This window comes from Corylus avellana, chromosome 4 (assembly GCF_965113065.1).
Source record: "Corylus avellana chromosome 4, dhCorAvel1.hap1.2, whole genome shotgun sequence".
NCBI classification, from domain to species: Eukaryota; Viridiplantae; Streptophyta; class Magnoliopsida; order Fagales; family Betulaceae; genus Corylus; species Corylus avellana.
In genome coordinates this window covers 12,756,232-12,776,143 of record NC_142493.1, presented here as the reverse complement: position 1 = coordinate 12,776,143, position 19,912 = coordinate 12,756,232, and the positions used below count along the sequence as shown (strand labels likewise).

The 19,912-nt window shown below is 38.7% G+C and overlaps 1 protein-coding gene across 1 annotated transcript; it reads right to left on the bottom strand.

Moving 5' to 3' along the window:
* Nucleotides 1-1,075: 1,075 nt before the first annotated feature.
* On the bottom strand, nucleotides 1,076-1,737 carry LOC148586334 (uncharacterized). Its single transcript, XM_088515570.1, has 2 exons — nucleotides 1,482-1,737; nucleotides 1,076-1,314 (listed from the first exon to the last, which is right to left on the bottom strand). The coding sequence occupies exons 1-2, from the start codon at nucleotides 1,735-1,737 to the stop codon at nucleotides 1,076-1,078; spliced, it is 495 nt and encodes a 164-aa protein (XP_088371696.1).
* Nucleotides 1,738-19,912: the final 18,175 nt, after the last annotated feature.

Here is a 19,912-nt window from a genome sequence, read left to right as displayed (position 1 = left end):
CCTACAAAGTCAAGCTTCAAACAAATGCGGACATCTATTCAGCATGTCCAGCTCGACTTCCCATGATACTTCCTCGACACCATGGTTACACCATGGTACCTTGACAATAGGAATCGTCTTAGTATGTAGCACTTGCTCCTTCCGGTCCATGATTTCCACTGGCTCCTCGACGTACGTCATTCCTTCTTGTATTCCCAATGGCTCATATTCTAAAATGACATCAGGATTAGTGATGTACTTCCTCAACATTGAGACATGGAAAACATCACGCGTCTTGACCAAGTCTGTGGGTAAGGCGACTCTATACGCCAATCTCCCCACTCTTTGGGTGATCTCCAACGGTCCAATAAATTGGGTGCTGAGCTTCCCCTTCTTCCCAAATAGCATCACTCCCCTCATGGGCCATATCTTAAGGAATACACGATCTCCTACCTCAAATTCCAACGGACATCTCCGATTATCGGCATAACTTTTCTGTCGACTCTGGGCTGCACTCATCCTTTCTCTGGTGATAAGTACTTTGTCTTGAGTATCTTGAATCAATTTTGGCCCCAATGTCTGTCTTTCACTGACGTTGTCCCAATATAAGGGCGATTGACACTTTCTTCCATAAAGTGCTTCATAAGGTGGCATTCCAATAGTCGCTTGATTGTTGTTGTAGGCAAACTCAATCAAAGGTAGGTACTGGATCCAACTACCCTTGAAATCCAATACACAAGCCCATAACATATCCTCCAAGATTTTGTTGGTTCGCTCTGACTGACCATCTATTTGCGGGTGAAAAGCGATACTAAACTTTAGCTCCGTCGTCCCCATCTCCTTCTGCAGACTTTACCAAAACCTTGAAGTAAAGTGAGAATCTCTATCCGAAACAATTGCTGATGGTACTCCGTGTAATCGGACTATATTCTGAACCTATCGTCTGGCCAACTTATCCATCGTATCCTTAACCTTCATCGAAATGAAGTGAGCACTCTTTGTGAGACGATCGACTACCACCCAAATGGAATCTTCTCTGGTAGGTGTCTTGGGTAACCCCAAAATAAAATCCATGGTGACCTCGTCCCACTTCCACTTAGGTACAAGCAACGGCTTGAGCATTCCTGGCAGTTTCTGATGCTCCGTCTTCACGAGTTGGTGGGTTGAACATTGTTCCATGCCTTGCAATGTCCCGCTTCATATTGTTCCACCAATATGACCCCTTCACATCCTTATAGATCTTTGTACTTCCAGGATGTACCGTGTATGGAGAACGATAAGCCTCGCTCATTATCTCCTTCCTTAGTCCTCTTTGCCTTCCGGCACACACACTTGCTTGAAATGGATGAGCAACCTATCGTCCTTTAGGCAGAATTCCTGTGCCTTCCCTTCTCCTAGCAATTGCTTGATCTTGGCACACTAAGGGTCCTCCAACTAAGCGGCTTTAATCCTTGCAAGTAGCTCTGACTGAACCATTAGGTTATTCAAGTGTGCAGGCGCACCTTCGCCTACCACTTCTAGTCCTATCCTAGCGAATTCCTTGATCATTGATTTCTTACTAAACGCATCTGCTACTACGTTAGCCTTGCTAGGATGATAATTGATCTCACAATCATAATCCTTGATTAGCTCCAACCACCTCCTCTGCCACATGTTAAGCTCCTTCTGAGTAAAGAAGTACTTCAAGCTCTTGTGGTCCGTGTAAATCTCGCACTTCTCGCCAAACAAGTAGTGCCTCCAGATCTTCAAGGAAAACATGACCGCTGCCAACTCTAAGTTGTGCGTAGGATAATTCTACTCGTAAGTCTTCAGTTGGCATGAAGCGTAGGCAATAACTTTGCCACTTTACATAAGCACGCACCCTAATCCCTTCTTATAGGTGTCACTATACACTACGAAATTTCTAGATCAAGTAGGTAATGCCAACACAGGAGCAGTTATCAAGCACTTCTTCAGCTCTTGAAAACTCTTCTCACACTTGTCTGTCCAAACATAGCGAGCATTCTTCCTAGTCATCACAGTAAGTGGTCCTGATAGCTTCGAGAAACCCTCGTATAACCAGCGAGCCCTAAGAAGCTACGAATCTCAAACATGCTGGTCGGCCTGGTCCATTCTACTACCTCCTTGACCCTCTCCGGGTCCACTGCTACACACCTTCACCAGAAAATCACGTGCCCGAGAAAAGACACGTTGTCCAGCCAAAACTCGCACTTCTCGAGTTTAGCGTAGAGCTACTCCCTCGAAGCCTCTCTAATGCCTTCCGTAGATGTTCCTCATGCTCCTCCGATGTCTTTGAGTAGATCAGGATCCATCCAACGCCCAAACACAACACCCACATTTGCCAGAATGTGGCATAGTTATCAGCGCCAAATCGAAACACGTGCACCTGAGGATTTCTAGGGCACCCACGTCCGACACAAGCATGGAAGAGCCACCCAGTAACACATTCCACAGTCTCATGATTGTGGAGTAATTCACAACCCACGACCCACTTCGCCAACTTAGCACACGTGGATCCTTAGGAATGTGGGGCCGATTATTGCGAGGAGACAACTTCTACCAGATGCCTATAAAAGGTAAGCTCCAATTCATTATTTGTTAATCTGAAAACTCAAGTTCTCATTGCTTATTACTCCCTCTCAAATAAAATACTGACTTATGCATCGTAGCTATCCCCTGCCGGCACACCCCGGCAGCTGTTATCCTACTTTTTTTCTTTTGCAGACCGTCAACTCCTCGGACTTTGTGTCACGTCACTCTTCGGAAAACTGTCATCAACATCATTGATCTAAGAATACTACCTCTTGGAAAATTCAATTAGAGATTTTTTTTTATTTTTTTTTTAAAGGTAAGATCCATCAAGCTAGTTTAGATGACTCCATAAAAGCTACAGGTATTTAAGTTCTTTTTTATATATAGTAAACTTGTGTATTCTCCAAAGATTTTAATTCATTTCTATTTAAGCAATTAAAAATATATAATTTATTGGTCTAAAATTATTAGAATTTGGCCAATTAAAATTTGACAAATTTTATTTTAGAGGCTTCTTTTTAAAGTACTGTCTCTTGAGCTAAGTCACATGCTTTCATAAAAGCAATATTCAATTAAGAAGTAATTTGTCACAGTCAATTTGTATATTCTTCGAAGATTTCAATTGGAAATTGCCTAAACAAGTGAAGATGTATATTCCATTGGTCCTCAAAGAATACTAACTTTTGGCAAATTAATTTGACAATTTGTTTTTTTATTTTTTTATTTTTTGCAATACAACTTTTGATGAAATTTATTTCTCTTTAATTTGGGCAAAATGTTTTTGGAAATTTTGTCTTTAACGACCAAATTATCAAGAGAAATAATATAGGTATCAAATTTTTTACGAAGAGAAGCTTACCAAACTGATGTGTAACTCATTCAATGGAGAGAAACAAAACAATTAATTAAAATAAATGTAACACGTACCAATGAATGAACTACATATCAGTTTGGTAAGTCTCTCTTGGTAAATGTTGTGCCAAATGCCCACATAAATTAATGGGCAAATACTTGGTACATTTTACTTGCAAGTGCACAAGATCAAACGATGGTATAGCAGGCCCCCATTTTCATATGAGGGCGCTTCAACACTAAAACGTCCCCTAATTAATATATACGGGAAAAAAAATTTCCCCATATAATACAATCCAATCCAATCCAATCCATATTTTCCCCTGATATACAATACACTTATACACAATACAATTCATAAAGTCAAATATACAATTTTCTCCATTCATCAATCTCATACAATCTTATATCTCATAATACAATCTCGTATCTCATAAATACAAAGTGTACCACATCTTTAAGAGTTAACAAAAATTGTACCATACATATGAAATAAAATATCCAAAACGATATCATAAACACAAAGTGTCTCCACCACAAAGTGTACGTCTCCACCACATCTTAAAGAGTTAACAAAAATTGTACCATACATATGAAATAAAATATCCAAAAAACGATATCATAAACACAAAGTGTCTCCACCACATCTCAAAGAGTTAACAAAAATTGTATCATACATATGAAATAAAATATAAACAACTGGTTCACTTTTCATTTGGTGTCAAATACATACCCAATCTAACAAGTCAAGTATATGTACGTCACTTAACGATTACCTGCAAATGATGAAACCAAAAAAAAAATTAAATTACAAACCTATATCTAACTATTTTGGAATTGCAAACCTATATATAACTAGATTTTATATTACAAGTAAGTGACACAGATATGAAGATCTACACATACTTTGTGATGATCCACGACGATCGCCTTCTACATGATTAGTTGCATGCTCATCTTCATTTGTTAATGAATTCTCACCTACATATAATTCGTTGCGAATGTATATTACGCAATCATATATATATATATGTGTGTGTGTGTGTGTGTGTGTTCTTAAGTCAACTACAATGTGGAAGTAACATTTATAATCATGAAAATGTAAATATAACAAATATAAGGTAATTAAGTTAATTACCCAGTCAACTAGCAACTGATGATCTCGCTCTCACAAGTCCTGGACACTCGGTGTCATGTGGAGTACAAATGTTTACGTTGCTCATTCCTTGGCTCGCCAACAAAGTTTCCATCAATTTACGGACGTTGACATAGGCTGATGTTAACGCGGCAATCTGTTTGGATTGTTTGGAAATCTGTTGGTCTTGTTCATTTATACACTCAAGTAGTGCAGGGACTTGTGCAGCTGAGGCCAATGATCTATTTGCATGTGTGCTGCCTTTGACTAGTAGATGCCCAAGTCCCATTCCTCGTACGTGGCTAGTGTATTCTGCCTTCCCCATGACCGTGGCATAAGCGTCGTCAGGTGCCAATTTATTGGTCCCTACATCAAGCTCTTCGAGCTTTCTGCAATGTCCTGTGAACTCAGAGCCCTCATCTTCTCCTATATATAGAATATGGAAAAGTGTTACGCACCAATTAATCGACTCATAAAGACTTACCATAGTACAGTGTTTTTGAAAAATTCAACACATGCATACACAAATTAAATCTATAAGTTAAGCACATACAACTTTGTCCGCAATGCCGTCATTTAGGAAGGTGCCATCCTTTCTCGTGTGGGTTACGTTGAAAATGATCGCCCTCGTAGGTGTTTTCCCTTTTTTCCTCTTAAAAAAAAAAAACAACATAAAATTTATTATATATATATATATATATATATATATATATAATATGAAATATGTTGAAAATAACATACAATATTGTGTGCAATATAGGCTAGCTCCTCGACCCAATTGAGTGTGGCATATTGTACTTCTCTCGTATTTCCTTGTTCTTTTTAGCCAAATCCTACACAATTTACATTATGAATATGGTAGTCTTCATACAATTGCATCAATATGATAAGTGACTCAAAGATGACATACCTTATTCTTCTGAGTCATCCATATGTCAACGACGCTTTCCAATGCCGCTGGGTCGACTTGGCCAAAGTGCTGCATCGACTGTAGAATTCTTTCGTTCATATCGTCGTCTTGGATTTGAAGAGATTTCTACACCACATGCTTGTGATTTCTCAACTTTTTCCCGAAGTCCATGAATGTGCACCGTTTAATATCATCCATCTGTAGATGGGGCGGGACATAGAATTTCATCTACAAAAAGAAGGGACACAACAGGTAGAAACATGCAAAAAATAATTTAAAACACAAAAACAACAATAACTTACATCAAACACATAGCATCAACATGTTCCAGATTTCTTCCTTTTTGTCATCTGAAACCTACTTCCAAGTAGGTGCACCTATGCCCACAACGCCACTAGTACGAACAAGATTTCCAGCGCACCTACGTAATTTTTGACCACTTAGACCTACGGGCTGACCCACACTATTGAACTCAACGACAATCATCTCTCCCCTTTCCATACCCCACATATTAAGCGGACCACTTACAGTGCGCACATGAAATTTATTTTCTTTATCAGTATTTATGTTTAACACAAGAATCATGTATGAGGTTGTATGTAATAATTATAGCATATGAACGACATCACTATAATATTTTATAACATAAATAAATACAAAACATATACGTATCTATTGTTTGGACCTCATTATGTGCTAACACAGGATGATCATCCGGCTCCTGTATGTCATCTATCACATGACCTTGCCCATCCGGCTCCTGTGTGTCATCTGTCTCATGATCCGACCCATGTGTAGAGTGAGGCCTATTCTCATCATCACCATTGAACAGATTGAATTGTTGATCGATTAACCTATCCATGTTAGTATATAAATGTTGATCATTAGCCCATTCACCGTCATCATGAACTTGATCCTGAGGTGGTATAGGTCGGTATATTCCGACCTGCAGGTCCTGTGTTTCATCGTCGTCGTAGGAAGCCGATTGTTGTGACCGCGGGCTTTTCATCGGAATCTCTCATACTGGAAACTTCAAGTATGCTCTTTTCCTTGGCATCTTTTTCTCCTACAAGATAAACAAGGAAGGTGAGATCACATTCCAATATATTAGAATAAATATATATACAATTGTTGTAATTACAAACAATAATAATAATTTAATAAAAAAAACGAATACCCATGTCGTTTGGAGGTAGGTCGTTTGCTCTTTTGTCGTTTGGAGGGTATGGGTATGTCGATTAGAGGTAGGTCGTTTCGGCAACATTCAACGACATCGTCCAAATCTTGAGTAATGTTTAGGTTGAGCGGCTCACTCTCATGGTAGTTAGCACATGAATCATCATTGCCTTCGCCCTCACCAATGTCGTACACGTTTCGAGTTTTAGTCCTTACAACACAAGACCAATTTGGGTGCCTTTCATCAGCCACATAAAATACTTGTGAAAATAACACATACGGCTCATCAGTAATTTGCTCTCCCGTGTGTATCAGGTTTTTAAAATTCACAAGCGTGAACCCATAGTGGTCCACCTTGTAGCCCATATCCCTTCTTATGTCCGCCCAGTCACACTTGAACAACACAAATCTAGTGCTGTCGTAGTACTCTACCTCGATTATTCAAGTCAACTTCCTATAATATGTATGGCCATCAACTGTTGGCACGCATATGCCACTGTTTTGAGTCTTTTTACCTTCATCGTGAGCCAAAGTGCGAAACAATGAACCGTTAACTACGTAGTGGTTATATTTTAGGGCGTCTTTAGACGGCCCTTTAGAATGGCACACAAGCTTCACCCTTAGTTCAGTGCGGCATGTTGTGTCCATTCGATTAACCTGCAATTCAGTAGTAATAAGAAAAATATTTAATATGTCATTCAAACTTGTAAGTTAAGTTATTATTTGGAATACATAACTTGCATCTTATGTAGTCACGATACCAATCACAAAATTGCTCCTTATGTTGTGTGTCCAATTCAATGTCCATCATTCACCTCCTATTGCATCCTTGCCGAAGCGTATTCAAGTGTCTCCTATATGCCCATATATATATATATATATATATATATATGGAAAATAAATGTTTTATGATTCACCAATAACAGTAAGAAATGAAGTAATATGCGTTAAGAATACAACTCACATCCGCAATTGAAGGAACTCGTCCGAGTTAAACAGAATATATTGGTGAACCTGTGCCAAGGTGCGGTTGTCAAGTTTGACTCGGTTTACCACCCCTTTAGCCTCATATGTGTTTCTTTGAGGCCTATTGTGTATTGTTGGTGCATTATCTAAATACATGGAAATAAATGACACCAATTCTCTGACTATGTAGCCTTTCGCAATAAACCTTTCCGGTGCAGATTTGTTGTGCACGTCATTTTTTAATACTCCAAGACTTCTGCATACATTTAATCACGTTGCTCATAGAAGTCATTCATTATACACACACACACACGCGCATATAAAATATATTTGAATACCTCTCAGCCGGATACATCCACCGAAGTGCTACCGGTCCACCAAGCCGACATTCTCGAACTAAATGTACAACAACATGAACCATGATTGTAAAAAATTCGGATGGAAATATTTGTTCCAGCTTGCACAAAATTATGATGATATCACTCTCGTGTCGGTTTAGATCTGATTTTGACAATGTTTTCGGACATATGCCTCGAAAGAATAGCGACAACTCTATTAGAGGCCTAACCTTGTCTAGCAAGAATCCATGCAACGTAATAGGCTTAAGTTGTTGCACGAGTATGTGATTGTCATGACTCTTCAAACCCACTATGATACATTCCTTAAGTCTGACACATCGGGAGACATTCGTTGCATATCAATCCGACACTCGTACATCTCTAATCACTGTCAAGAAATTAGTTTTTTCCTCATTGGACATAGTGTGGCAAGTTGCGGGCAGGTATATTTTCCCATTGTTGCCGGTGAATGGATGAAGTTTTTCTCTCAACCCCATGTTTTGCAGATCCTTATGGGCTTCATGGTTGTCCTTTGTCTTCCCTGTCATATCAAGTAGTGTGCCAAGTATCTTTTCCATGACAATTTTTTCTATGTGCATCATATCGAGGTTGTGTCGTAACAAATTATCTTTCCAATATGGCAAACTAAATAAAATACTTTTCTTCTTCCACCCAACATCAACATTTGTACCAATTATATCTTGCGCGGTCTTTTGTCTTTTCTCTCTACATACGTCATGGTCCCCACATTCAAATAAAACGTCTAATTGCCTCAGGATGTCCTCGCCATTTGGCACAACAGGTGGACCGTCAAGCTCTTGTGTACCGTCAAAAGCTCTTTTGTTCATTCTCCACTTATAATCTATAGGCAATAATCGCCTATGCCCCATATAACAACATTTCTTCCTGTGTGTTAACCATTTAGACCATGTTGAAGTGCCACAAATTGGACACGCTTTTTTTCCCCTTTGTACTATATCCTGACAAATCTGTATAGGCCGAGAAGTCATTTATTGTCCACGTCAATGCCGAGCGCAACACAAAGGACTTTTTCATCGATACATCAAATGTTCTTACCCCTACATTCCATAATTCTTATAGTTCTGATATCAAGAGTTGTAAGTAGACATCTATTGCAATTTCAGGTGAACTTGGGCCTGGAATAATCAAGGATAAAATTAAATTCAGCTGTTTCATGCACAACCAAAGAGGCAAGTTGTATGGAATCACCATAACTGGCCAAGTGTTGTGGGTTGTACTCATGTTACTGAATGGATTAAATCCATCTGAAGTTAGTCCAAGCCTTACATTGCATGGATCCGATGCAAATTCTGGGTGGTTCTCATCGAACGACTTCCATGCTTCACCTTAATGGGCCATCTTTTAGATGGTCAGGACTGCCCATCTTCAGCCACTCTAATATTGTCCTTCCACTTTGATAATTCGCATTTTGTACAAAAATCTAAATGCTCAGTATCCTTCCATAATAACATGCAATCATATTGACAAGCCAAAATCTTCTCATATCCAAGCCCCAAGTCCCTCAAACACTTTTTGGTCTCATATGTATTTTTTGGAGAGGCTTCACCATCCGTCGGGAGCAACTAATTGATGAACTCAAGCAATGATGTGAATATAGTGTTACTAATTCCACCCATATACTTCAAATTGTATAGATGTACAATAGCACCTAGCTTGCTATGTTTGGTTTTATCATGTAGTGGCTTTTCTGATTCCATACGCAAGTTGTAGTATTTTCTCGCAGCCTCATCATCAACTACATCCTGTACTGACTCTACAACATCAGGTTGCGCTTCCATGTGACCAGCAAATTTGTCTGCTCTTGATGCGTGCATGCCAAAAACATCATGGAGCATGGCATTCATAGTTCTTGACTCGTCAAGTACGGGGGCCGAAGAAAATCCTTCTATTGTTGGTTCTCTTTGATCAGTAACAAGATCACACATCCTTTCTCCATGGAACATCCATTCGGTGTAACCAGGCAAAATACCAAGTCCACCTATTAAATGTGTGAAAACCAACTCTGGACTAAGACTGTTGTTGAATTTACATTTCTTAAATGGGCAGATTATGTACTCCTTATTTGTAGACTTGCGAACTGCAAATTTCACAAATGACTTGGCTCCATTCATATACTCTTCCGAACCCCTAAACTTTGTCATCCAACTTTTGTCCATAGTGTGACTACATTATAAGTAAACAACATGTATTTGTAAAGCTATGTATGATACGCTTTTATATGAAATAAGTTATGTATGATATTCTCATGTAAACTAATTGTCTTTTGAAGAATTTTCATGTTTATGTACAGTGGATATTTTCATGTTTATGTATAGTGGATATATGTTTAACAATCATACCACAAGAAGAATTTTCTTCCCTTTTTGACTACTTCTTTAACTTAGGTAATCAGTAGATTTGGAACACTTTTAAGATTGAAAAATATACTTATAATAGATTTGCACTATGGCTTAGAGAGTCTATTTGAAAACAGATTATGAATTTTATTTATTTTGCCAATTTATTTTGACTAAAATATCTATTATAATAAAAGCCAAATTAGCCAGACGAAATCATCATAGTATTTTTCATTTTAGGCCAGAAAACCTAAATTGTTTACATATAATCAAAGCCACAGCAGCTTCCAACTTCAAAACGAAGAGAGAAAACAAATAACACTGGGAAAGAGGATTTACCTAAAGAATCTGCCCTAACAAAGTCGCTGCCCACCTCCTACGATCACTGGAACCACCGTGAACAACTCACTCCAAGAAGAGAGTTCACAGTAGTTCCAAAATATATTTCATGAGAGTTGCAAAATATGCATGTTTGATATATGTAAAATAGACATGCAATGCGGGAAAAGTAACAACAAGCATCCATGTGAGTTTACACTCACTCGAGTCGTAAGGCTCCTCCGTAAAATTTCCTTGAGGCTCTATAACCTCGAATACTGAGAAAAAACCTATCATTAGTTCTAAATCCAAATCAAACAAACCTAGAACATGAAAACAGGAACTGTTGAATGACTGGCCAAAGTGGCGTTTCCCTGGAACGCTTCTGACCTTACGTTCGAGCTCGTGGCCGTATGTCCACGTAATTACTTCGTACCGTACGTCCGGGCTCGAAGCCGTACGTCCGCTCAGAGAGTTTCAAGTAGAACCTCATTTGGTTCAACCGTCCTCCTATCCTCCCGAACTAATTTCTAAGGTTACCAAAAGGCTATTTAGGGTCTCCTAACTCAAAATGAAACCTCCATGCATACGAAATCATGTTAAACCAAGTCAATTGCTGACATTCTCAAGATTTAAGACGCAACCTAGCTAGAACTAAAACTAGCAACTTAAGACAACATTTCAGCAGCATAACAACCTAAAAACGACCTAGGCTTAAGGGTATTAACTCCTTGAAGCGAAACTTCGAGAACCTCCTCTCCGATAGCACCAAACTCACAAACCTCACATAAAACACACTCACAAAGATGGATTACTGTAGAGCCTAGGGGTGAGTTAGGGAGTGAACAGAGCGTGTAAAACTAAAGGGGGTAGGGGGTATTTATAGCAGAGGGCGCTACCAACTTCTCTAAAAAGTAGCGGACGTCCGGTACTATTGGGGTATATGTCTGGTACTATTTACACAGTGATGTGCAAAATATCTACCTAAATTAATAAGTAAATAATTGTACGTTTTACCTGCAAGTGCACAAGGTCAACATAGTAGTATATGGTGCAAGTACAGGATCATTCCCACGAGGATTGCTGAATTTATGTTTAAAAATAAATTCCTTAAGTAAAACAAAGATTGATTGTCTAAGTGATGATAATAAAAGGTAGGGCTTTGATATCCACCACTAATTATATTTAGCTAATATAACAATATGCCAATGCTTTGATCATGTTATGCATATCTAATGTTTGTCAACCTAAGAGCATGGCGTATACTCCTAAGGCTATAGATTTCCCTAAGCAATGAGTTATGCATGGCGTATACTCTAGCTCTTTTCTTTTCTGAGGGATTTAGTATGGTGTATACTAAGTTGTTCCTTAGGAAAGCATATGTTCTATGGAAATCGACAAACACATGAGGCCTAAGGCATGGCATATACTCCCAGTTCCCCATGTTGATTAACCCAAGAATCGTGGTGTGGATTTTTTTGTTACTTATGATAAACCCAGGACTCGGCCATCCAAATTGATTTAACTAACTAGTCCATACCACATGCATATGTTGATCAAGCACACACATATGAGGAATTCATGCAAGTAGGCATTAATTAAGTTAAATAGCACAACAAGATCATCACTAGGGCGCCAATATTGAAATATTAACTAAACATAACTAGGGCTTCAATCTAGCCCTACTAATTAAATTAGCTACACAAAGAATTGATGTTAAAGATCTTCATAAATAAAAGAAAAGAAAAGAAAAGAATAAACCCGAGACTTGAACTTCAAGAGCTCCTCTTCTTCTCCTTACAAAGCATCCCTATTCTAAAGGCTTAAGGGTCTATTTATAGGCTTTAGAAGTCCTTGACAAAGTAGTAAACCTAGGAATTTCGTAGGGTTTCAAAACCTATTACAATTGGGAGTTGGAAAACCCTAATATGGAAAGAATGACAATCTGGCTGCCACTTGGTATGTCTCCTGCGCATGGGTGCGATCGATCGCAACCCGTGTGCACTCGAACGCAGGTCTGCGATTGATCCTCTTCTGGCATGACCTCGATCGCTCCTGACCTGAATTGTGCTTTGTCTTCTCGGGTACTGTGCTCGATCGTAGGTACCCTGTGATCGATCGCAGTGTCAGAGAGCTCTCAATTTTCCATCTTCTCTCTTTTGAGCCCAAATCTTCTAGATTTACTTCATTTTCTTCCAAAAGTCTACAAAAGTATGAAAAACACAAAAATGAATTAAAATGACCTAATTAACCAAAACCAAAGGATTAAAATATGCAAGTTAAGGGCTGAAAATATGAATATTTTAGCACTTATCACAACCCCAAACTTACATATTGCTAGTCCCTTAGCAATACAAAACTAAAAACAAGAATGGAAAAACAGAAAACAAAAGATAAATCCATCTTTCGTGGGATGTACGATTACATTTAGCATATGCAACAAGCCTTTTAAACTCCTAGGAATTCCCTAGTGGACGAGTGAAGTCTCGTGAGGGTTTTCCAGAAATGTTACCCACAAACATCATGCACAGTTCATGTTATTCCAAAAATTAAAGCATCACTTCAAGATCAAGATTTTCATTCATAAGCGAGCTTAAAAAGATGAACTCCATCTTTACAATGAATTGGAATCTCAAAGTGCAATTACTTACAAAGGACATGTTAAATCATCACAAGTTTGAAATTTGTGTACAAGGAACTAGTACAAAATTATGAGGCATCCAAATCTTTCCAATATGCAATGTCTCTTTATCTCAAAATTCACTGAAATTCCTATTAGAATAACACAATGGCATATTTCTTTTTCTATTCTCTTTTTTTTTTTTTTTTTTTTTTTGGTCAGGTTGTGCAATGTTGGTTCCCTTAAGCTTTCTAATTGACCCTTGTAGTGAGTGTTAAGTCAATGGCTCCCAAACCAAGTGGCTTTAGGGCATTAGGAGTAGAGACACCCCTAAGGACCTACTAACTCAAGTAAAAAAGGCTATAAAACCAACTAACCATGAGATTGATCAAATCAACAATTTTCACCTTTTGACATGAACACTTAATGCTTTGAAGCAAGAGGTCCAGTTACTCAGTGAAAAGCCATCAATGATCATTTATTTCACATTTTTTTCTATATTTTTTTTTATCACTATTATATATGCCATAGTGTCATCTAATAAGTCATCAAATTTCATCCAAGATGCAAAAAACACATATCAAACCTCATGTCATACCTCACAGATTATGTGCTAATGTGCTTTGTGTGATCACATCAAGCATGTGATTTTTCAACTGTCCTAAACAAGTACCCAAACTAACAAATTCACTCATCAGATCATGTGTTCAAAATGTTAAGCTCACTGATGAATTCAAGCCACAATTCTTTCTAGATCAACTTAAAATTTTAGAGCAAACATGAACATGCATAAACTTTTTTTTTTTTTTTTTCAAATAAACAAACAAACACATAAAACAAATAACATGAAATTGGGACAAAGTGTGTGTGAACAACATGTGTGCCCATACCCCCAAACCTAAATGACACATTGTCCTCAATGTGTCTAAGTAAAGGAAAGAATTTACCTGGGAGATGGACGACATAGTCTTGGAAAGCATGGCTCATAGCACACCCCCAAACTTGAAGTGAAGCACACTTGTCCCTACAAAATAAGAAAACACACAAACAAGTAAAAAGAAACAAAACTAAAGGTAAATAAAAAGATTAACTTAAAACACACTAAACAAAACAAAATAAAAAGATAACTATGGGATGCTGCCCAAGTGCGCTCGATCGCACGCATGGTGTACTCGATCGCACTCGCGCAAGGCTATGCATGTGTGGGTGATGTGCGCTCAAGCGCACACAAGGTGCAGTTGATCGCACTAACAGAATGTACAACAGCCAAAAGTCGATTACTACATTTGATCGTACTCAGGGTGCGCTCGATCGCAGTAACAGAATGCAATGAAACCACAAGTGGAGACCTGTCCTCGATCACACGCAGGTTGCGATCGATCGCAGTAACAGAATGTAAAAACATGACAAAAGACTTTAAACACTAAAGCACCAAAGTAAAATAAAATACAAAGGAAAACAAAAACAAAATATAAATAAAATAAACAACAAAACAAAAGGATATGCTATGGGGTGCCTCCCATGAGCGCTAAGCTTAACGTCTTCAGCCAAACTGTGGCACTTTAAACTTGAAGCACCAATCCTTTCTTCTCTTGCACAAAAGAGAATGAATCCTTTCTGTTGCAAGGTGCTTTGAAGTGTTTCTAGATTGGGGAAGATCACTCTGAGTTTTCTCAAACAGTTGCTCATCCGGTGGGGAATCATGAACTGGAATATAGTAAGAAGAAAACTCAGGAACCTTCTCTATCTTGATGTCCTCAATTTTCTCATGTGGTAGCACTAACAGACTTCTCTCTTGGCTTCTTGGTGTTTCAGGAATGAGAGCTAATGGTGAAAAAATCTTAGTGCTCTCTTCTTTTTCATGATGTGGCTCCTGTGGAACTTCGGCTTGATTTTCTGCCACCTCTTCGCTCCTCAATGTGGTAATTGCTTGCTCATGATAGAAGGTGCACTCTTCCTCCATGTACTGTTCATTGGGGTGTTCCATCAACTGCCTTTGACATTCTTCTTCTTGGTATTGATAAGGCCTATTGATGCGGAATGTACTCAGCTCCTTGGCAAATTGTTCCATTTGTACTTCCAGTCTTTGAATGGCTTGATCACGCCTTGTATTGATTTGTTCTTACGCAATCACAAATTGGTTGTTGTGAAGTCACCAATTGTCATACAAGATCCTTCAGGTCATCCTTCTCTAGCTTTTGAGCTGGTTGGACTGCTTCTTATCAGGCAAACCTTTTTGGAGGAGGTAGTTCTTCTTGGTATTGTTGAGGTAGAGAGGAATATGAATAGTCATATATGGGAGATGGTTCCTCTTCAGGAGCCATTATCTTGAAAATGGATTGCCTCAGACTGGGACTAAGACATGAATATGATTGACCATAGAACTGTGGAGATGAATCCTCTTCATGAACTTGTGGTGCTTGAATTCCAGGAGCTTGAGCTTGCCATGAAAGATTAGACTGTTGGCTCCATGACGGGTTATAGGAATCAAAATAGCGGTCGGTCCCCGGTTTAGAGAATGATGTGTTCTTATGCTCAAAAATTTTGTTAGGAATTTGTCTTATTAAAGGACATTCTCTAACATGGTGATAAGGGTTGTGGCATAAAGAACATGGTCCATAGGGCATCGGAATGCCTTCCCACATATGTGAAATTAAAAATAAAAGAAGTTAAAATTAAAAGGGAAATAAAAACATAATTAAAAATAAAAACTTACTAATCTGCAGACTCGATTGGCCCTGCATGAAACAAAAGAAAAAATCAAATCTATAATTAGTGCAATAACTGTGCTGCTCTCTGGATGTGTGATCGATCGCACCGTGAGTGCGCTCGATCGCCACGATTGGGCGATCGATCGCACCTCCAAAGGCAAAATAAAAACTGCGGAAAAAACTATAAAAACAGAAAAAATTTAAAACAAAAACAAACTAAGGAAAATAATTTCAAACAAAATCAAACAATCTCCGGCAACGGCACCAAAAACTTGATATGCAAAATATCTACCTAAATTAATAAGTAAATAATTGTACGTTTTACCTGCAAGTGCACAAGGTCAATATAATAGTATATGGTGCAAGTACAGGATCATTCCCACGAGGATTGCTGAATTTATGTTTAAAAATAAATTCTTAAAGAAAAACAAAGATTGATTGTCTAAGTGATGATAATAAAAGGTAGGGCTTTGATATCCACCACTAATTATATTTAGCTAATATAACAATATGCCAATGCTTTGATCATGTTATGCATATCTAATGTTTGTCAACCTAAGGGCATGGCGTATACTCCTAAGGCTATAGATCTCCCTAAGCAACGAGTTAGGCATGGCGTATACTCTAACTCTTTTCTTTTCTAAGGGATTTAGCATGGTGTATACTAAGTTGTTCCTTAGGAAAGCATATGTTCTATGGAAATCAACAAACACATGAGGCCTAGGGCATGGCATATACTCCTGATTCCCAATGTTGATTAATCCAAGAATCACGATGTGGATTCTTTTGTTACTTATATTAAACCCAAGACTCGGCCATCCAAATTGATTTAACTAACTAGTACATACCACATGCATATGTTGATCAGGCACACACATATGAAGAATTCATGCAAGTAGGCATTAATCAAGTTAAATAGCACAACAAGATCATCACAAGGGCGCCAATATTGAAATATTAACTAAACATAACTAGGGCTTCAATCTAACCCTACTAATTAAATTAGCTACACATAAAATTGATGTTAAACATCTTCATAAATAAAAGAAAAGAAAATAAAATAATAAACCCAAGACTTGAACTTCAAGAGCTCCTCTTCTTCTCCTTACAAAGCATCCCTATTCTAAAGGCTTAAGGGTCTATTTATAGACTTCAGAAGTCCTTGACAAAGTAGTAAACCTAGGGATTTCGTACGGTTTCAAAACCTATTACAATTGGGAGTTAGAAAACCCTAATATGGAAAGAATGACAATCTGGCCGCCACGTGGTATGTCTCCTGCGCACGGGTGCGATCGATCGCAACCCGTGTGCACTCGATCGCAGTTCTGGGATCGATCCTCTTCTAGCATGTGCTCGATCACTTCTGGCCAGGATTGTGCTTTGTCTTCTCGGGTACTGCCCTCGATCGCAAGTACCCTGTGATCGATCGCAGTGTCAGAGAGATCCCAATTTTCCATCTTCTCTGTTTTGAGCCCAAATCATCTAGATTTACTTCATTTTCTTCCAAAAGCCTACAAAAGTATGAAAAACACAAAAATGAATTAAAATGACATAATTGACCAAAACCAAAGGATTAAAATATGCAAGTTAAGGGCTGAAAATATGAATATTTTAGCACTTATCACACAGCGGTCCAAAGGCTGTAGCATATGATCCAGGTATTATCCAAGGGGTATTCCAAAAGTAGCATATGTCCCGTACTATTGGGGCATACATCTGTGTACTATTTGTAGAGTACAGCGTACTATTCTCAGCGTACGTCCGGTGATCCCCCCTCGTACGTCTGCACTAAAAACAGGAGCATACATCCGGCAACCCTAACGTACATCCGTTTCGAAAGTCTAAAATTTTCAAAATGTCCTTCTAACTGTTCCTAGTGACCCAAAGTCCATCTTAACCCTCTAACTCAGCTATTTAAGCTTAGTTAATTATTTGGGTCACTACAGATAGGGAACCGGAGATGGAGAGGGGAGACTGGCGGGGGAAAGGGAAAATATTGAGGAGGAAAGTACTGGGAACTGGGAATTGGTAAGAGGGAAAATTAAGTGCGCGCTCCCAAAAAATAATTTCGGGGCGCCTACTATCCATTAAGGGCACTTGCCAACCAGGCGCAAGGGCTCCTGGTAGGCAACGCCCCTAATTAAAGGAGCCTTCTGGCCAGGCGTCCTTAATTAGGGGCGCTTGCTATCTAGGCGCCCTTAATTAGGGGCATTGCCAACCAAGCGCCCTTAAGTTCGTGCTCCCAAAAATAATTTCAGGGCGCCTGCTAGGTGCTTGCTAGCCAGGCGCCCTTAATAGCAAGCGCCCCAAATTAAGGAGGCCTGGCCAGAAAGCGCCCTTAATTAATTAAATTGGGGCGTGCTCCATTGGAACGCCCCTTTTTAAGGCGGCATTTTTCTGCGCAAGCGTTCTTACTTTTATTTTGGGTCATTTACACATTAAAACGTCCCCTTATAGGGACGTTTTATTAAAGCGCCCCTATTCCAAGCGTTAGTAAACCTTGTCTTTTTTGTAGTGATTTCTCAATGTACCTATATCTCGGTTCAACATTCTCTAGTGACGTCACAAATAATTAAAGGATGTACGCCTATTCTCAATCGTTGCATTTTTTCAGGTCCAATGTTAAGTACCAAAATATTCATATTTTAGCCCTTAAACTGATGTGTGTTAATTCCTTAAGTGTTGTTAATTTATGTTATTTTAGTTCTTTTATGTATTTTCCATGCTTTTGTAGGCTTTTGGAAGATAAGGAAGTAAATCTGGAAAAATTGGGCTCAAAGAGAGAAATTGGGAAAAATTGAAGTCCCTAACAGTGCGATCGAGCGCAGGTTCCCTGCAATCAAGCGCACTACCAGAGAAGACAAACAGCGTTATGGCCACGTGCGATCGTGCACACACGGGCTGCAATCGATCGTACCTATGCACAGGTGACACATCAAGCGGCGGTCAGACTGTCATTCTTTCCATATTAGGGTTTTCCAACTCCCACTTGTAATAGGAGTTGATGTACAAATTTAATTGTACTCGCAAGCACACGAGTCGTGTGCAATATAGCGTGTGTGCAAGTGCGAGGTCGATCCACAGGGAATTGTGTTTCTGAAATTTAATTTCCATCTAATTCAATTATATCTTAACCTAGTTCCGAATGATTTTGATTTTGAAAATAAACAAACATAAACTAAATAAAATAAAAATAATCAAAAGATAAACGACTAAGGTTTTAGAATTCACCTCACCAAATCAAAGCATACATTCTCATGTTTTCATTCATGCATCCGACAAACAATTAAACCCTATATATGTTCTATTATTTTTTATAAACCAATTGAATCATTCGATGAATCCATCCGTTAAAAGAATCACAACGAATATTTAATTGAGATCAAATCATCCACTGTATCCGTAGATCACAATGGATATTAGTCTCAATCCAATCATTCGATGTACCCCCAGACGAAACACAATGAATATCCAACGTTTTCACGATTTATAAACAACAATCAATCACAATTTTGTCACATAATTGAATTGAAACGAACATACATTACATTAAACGACGGATTTGTACGAACAAAACATAAAAATATAAACTAATCAATGGCGAGGCTTCATCTTCAACGTTAGTTGAAGATTTAGCCTCTCATGACAAAAGAAATCATAAAAGAACTAAATTACTTCGTTAAAATTAAAAACTTACAAAAGAATTCGAGTTTCAAGCTACAAAAACCCAGAAAACAAGAAACACGACCAAGAACGGCGCCCCCGGCGCGTTTCCGTCCGTTTACAATGGAAAAGAATGATATTTATAAACTAATTTTAGGGTATTAGCACTGCCAGGTCGGCCGAGTGCGCTCGATCGCACTCTAGGTGCGCTCGATCGCACTCTAGGTGCGCTCGATCGCACTCGTGCAACATGTATGTTGCGGCACAGGGCGCAAGTTCGCTCGATCACACTAAACGTGCGCTCGAGTGCACTTCCAGTCAGAATTTGCCTACT